At 38.6% G+C, this 3946-nt stretch overlaps 1 protein-coding gene across 1 annotated transcript; it reads right to left on the bottom strand.

The window, feature by feature from the left end:
* Positions 1-406: 406 nt before the first annotated feature.
* LOC110708884 lies at positions 407-1117 on the bottom strand. Its single transcript, XM_021887107.1, has one exon. The coding sequence runs from the start codon at positions 1115-1117 to the stop codon at positions 407-409; it is 711 nt and encodes a 236-aa protein (XP_021742799.1).
* Positions 1118-3946: the final 2829 nt, after the last annotated feature.

Raw genomic sequence — 3946 nt, forward strand, 5'->3', positions numbered from 1 at the left:
CTTCATTTTATTAGCAAGAGTTTTTGAAATGATTTTGTACAAAACATTGCACAAACTAATAGGCCTAAACTCTGTCACCCGCTTAGGGTCATCACATTTCGGAATCAAGACAATGCATGTGCGGTTCACATCCTTCAAGTCTATCTGACCCCTCCACCATGATTTAACAAAACTAATCACATCCCCTCCGATCGTATCCCAAAATTTCTGCAAAAATAATGCATGCATCCCATCGGGTCCCGGGGCCTTGGTCGGATGCATCTGAAATAAAGCTTCTCGGATTTCCTCCCCCGTCGGCTCAGTCCCCAATTCTTTGCGCATCTCCTCCGTGACAAGTGGCACAACTCCACTAACATCCTCCTCAAAATCACTTGGGTGGTCAGTAGCAAAAAGGCCACCAAAGTAATTAGAGATAAATAGTATCAAGTTCTTGTTTTGAATTTTTCCAGTCACCATGCTCATCAAACAAACCCAAAATTGCATTACGTTTTTTTCTTTGGCTTGCCTTGTGGTGGAAATACTTTGTGTTTTTGTCCCCATCCCGTAATTCATTTGTCCTTGCCCTTGCATACCAATAAGACTCTTCAAGTCTCCGAAGCTCATCAATCTCCCTTCGGATAGCATTACATTGTTCAAGCAAAGCTCCATCAAGTCTTTTTCCTTGAATCTCCTTAAGGAGACCCTCAGCATTTATAATTTTCTTTTTAAGAACACCAAAAGTCCTAGCCGCCCAAGTGGATAATCCTCCTGCAACATTAGCTATCCTAGTATGCATAGGTTCACTCACCCCTGCCATCCAGTGATCAGACACTACTTTAGCACATTGCTTATTCGAAAGCCATAATGACTCAAATTTGAACAATTTCTTCTTTTTATTTCTGTCATCCTTATCCCCACATTTTAACAAAATAGCCGCATGATCCAAATGACAAATGGGGAAGTGAATTACCTCAAAGTGTGGGAATAACGAGCACCAACCATCCATAGCAATAAATCTGTCGAGCCGCTCTTGAACAAAGGTCTCCATACAAGTCCCTCGCTGCCATGTGAAACGATTACCTTTAAACCCAAGATCACGAAAACCGCACTCATCCATGACATCTCTGAAGGCATCCATTTGTCTTTCCCCCTCGAATAGCCCCACCTTTTTTTTCCTCCATGTTGAGAATCTCATTAAAATCGCCAAAACTCAAGATTGGGATGTTGCTGCCTTTCTTTTTGGCTCTCAGAAGCTCCCATGTTTGAATTTTATTGGCTTCCTCGAGCCACCCCCACACCCCAAAGCCTTCCATATCGGATTTTGATCACTATCACAAACATTTGCCTCAACATGATGAGCCGAGTAGGAGCACTTATTTACCTCAACATCTTTCCACCAAAAGCCTATTCCACCCGACCTTCTATTATTACTCAAACACAACCCATTTGTATAACCACACCTATTTCTAATCAACTCAAGTCTCTGAGTATCAATTTTTGTCTCCATAAGAAAGACAATGTTCGGCCTATATCTTCAACACCAATCTTGGAGAGCCTTCACTGTTAACAGGTTGCCAAGCCCGTAACAGTTCCAACTTAAGATTTTCATTGCTCTTCGCAGTGTTGGTCATTACCAACCACCGCTACTTGGACATTTTGCGAAACATCCGAAACATTCTCACACACCTTAGCTTTCTTCGCCTCCCCTTCACCCACATACTCCCCCATACTCCCCGAGCCGTCCACACTCTTCCTCTTTCCCATAATCATCTCACCATGGTCTTCATCAGTTTCCATATCAACCTGTCCCTGAACTTGTTTTCGAGCAAATTTTTTAATCTTTCGAGGTTGATTCTTGTTAGTTGAAGTACCACAAGAAAAAACAAACGGTGTAGCAGCTAAAGGATTTGTGACAGGTTGTATAATAGTCAACAATTGCTCCTAGTTTCCAACATTATCATAAGCTGATCCTTCTCCACTACCACATTATTATAATGAGAATTGTCAACCGTAGGACCCACCTTATAATTTGCTACAACATGCTCCTGGTCATCACGAATTACATCATCTCCACTAGTAGTAGTCTTTGTATGAGCCAAGTAAGCATCATTATTCTTGGTAACTGTAGACACCCATTTGTGTCTCCCCAAAACCAAACCCAGTGATGAATACCTTTCGCGTCGAACTATAATCGAATGAAGTGAAAGTGTGAATAGTATAGTGTTGCGGTTATTTTAATTTAAAATCTTTCTTTCTGTTTTCGCAAACCCACCCTATTTTATGAAAACGTCCAATCCAGTTAGTTTGGTCCATGATATGGGTCCAATAATAGTGTAGTTGGATGGGGTTTGAAAAGACGTTTCCAATGATATATTATAAGCCCAATTCCGATGAATAATGAGGAAGTTATGGCCAAAATACTAAACTGGGCCCAAACCAGATTTTACCTATGACCCAATGATCATGTGGAGGGCCCAAAGGTTTAATCATATTCCTAAGCTAATTAGGATTGATTAGAATCTTCTATAAGTTTCTAAAAAGATCTTAATTATCCTTTTTTGAAAAGATAAGATCAAGGAATTTGATTTAAATAAAAACTTTCCTTTTTATAAAAACTTTCCTTTTTTAAAGTCCTAATTTTATTTGAATTTAAAGATGTTCAAAGACAGTCAGATATTATTTTAGTGCCTCATAATTTTTATCCAAATTTTATATGTTTGGATAGATCTTTAAATTATCTTTCCAATGATATATTATATTATTAATTCCGAGCTATAACGAAAAAGATATGAAAGGAATACGAAATCCTATCCAAAACTGATACCGTCCTACTATTTCAGCCTTATCTTTTTACCTACAAAAGATTTTAATCTGATTCCAATTAGGTTGGAAATTAGACTTCAAGAGATTTCCAACGACATATTATATGCCTTATTTGGACTTTTGGATCAAAAGATATGATAAAAACAAAATCCGTAAAAACTGCTGTCTACGAGTTTTATTTTGATTCGAATTCGGATTCTTTTCTTAATTCTTCGACCCTCTTTTTTCCTATAAATAGAGGTCGTATCTCTCTTTTTTCAATCATCAGCAATCATCAACTCTCATCAAGGATTCGTTGATTCTCTCTCTCTTTCTAGCTAGCTTTTACAAAACACAATGCCGCACTCATTAGATCTAGAAACACTGTAGACACCCAAATGTGTCTCCCCAAAACCAAACCCGGTGATGAGTGCCTTTCACGGCGAATCATAATTGAATGAAGTGAAAGTGTGGAAATTTTAGTGTTGCGGATAGTTTTAATTTCTTTTCTCTTCTCTCTGTTTTTGAAAACTTATTTTAAGAAAATAGCTAATCCAGTTTGGTTGGTCCATGATATGGGTCCGATAGTAGTGTGGTTGGATGGGGCTTGGCAAGAGCTTTCCAACGATATATTATAAGCCCAATTCCAATGAATATTGAGGAAGTTATGGCCAATTTACTAAACTGGGTCCGGTTTGAGCCTTATATGCGGCCCAATGATCTAGGGGAGGGCCTAATATGATTTATCATTAGGAATGGTTTTAGTCTTCTAGAATGTTCTTTTCATTCCTAATTCGATTAGCATTGATAAATTGACTTTTGTTGACTTTTCAGAGTTTTAATTAAAATCAAAGAACATTTTTGAGGAAAAGATACGATTTTATCCTCCTGTACGGCAAAATTTATCTGATTTTAGAAAACGCGTCAAAAACAGGATTGACGCCTAACGCCAGGCATTGGCGCCTGGCGCTGACGTTGGCGCCTGGCGCCAATGGCCAATGGCTGGCGCCGATCTCGTTTTGCGTGCGCCAGACTCTGTTCTGTTAATTTTATCTTTTTGGCTGATTTTCTCTATAAATAACGTCGTAAAAACTCCGTTTTGATTCACCTACAATCAGTTTTCAATTCTCATTCTCTTCTAATTCATCTCCTTCATCATCTCTCT

Source organism: Chenopodium quinoa, unplaced genomic scaffold, assembly GCF_001683475.1.
Source record: "Chenopodium quinoa cultivar QQ74 unplaced genomic scaffold, ASM168347v1, whole genome shotgun sequence".
NCBI lineage: Eukaryota > Viridiplantae > Streptophyta > Magnoliopsida > Caryophyllales > Amaranthaceae > Chenopodium > Chenopodium quinoa.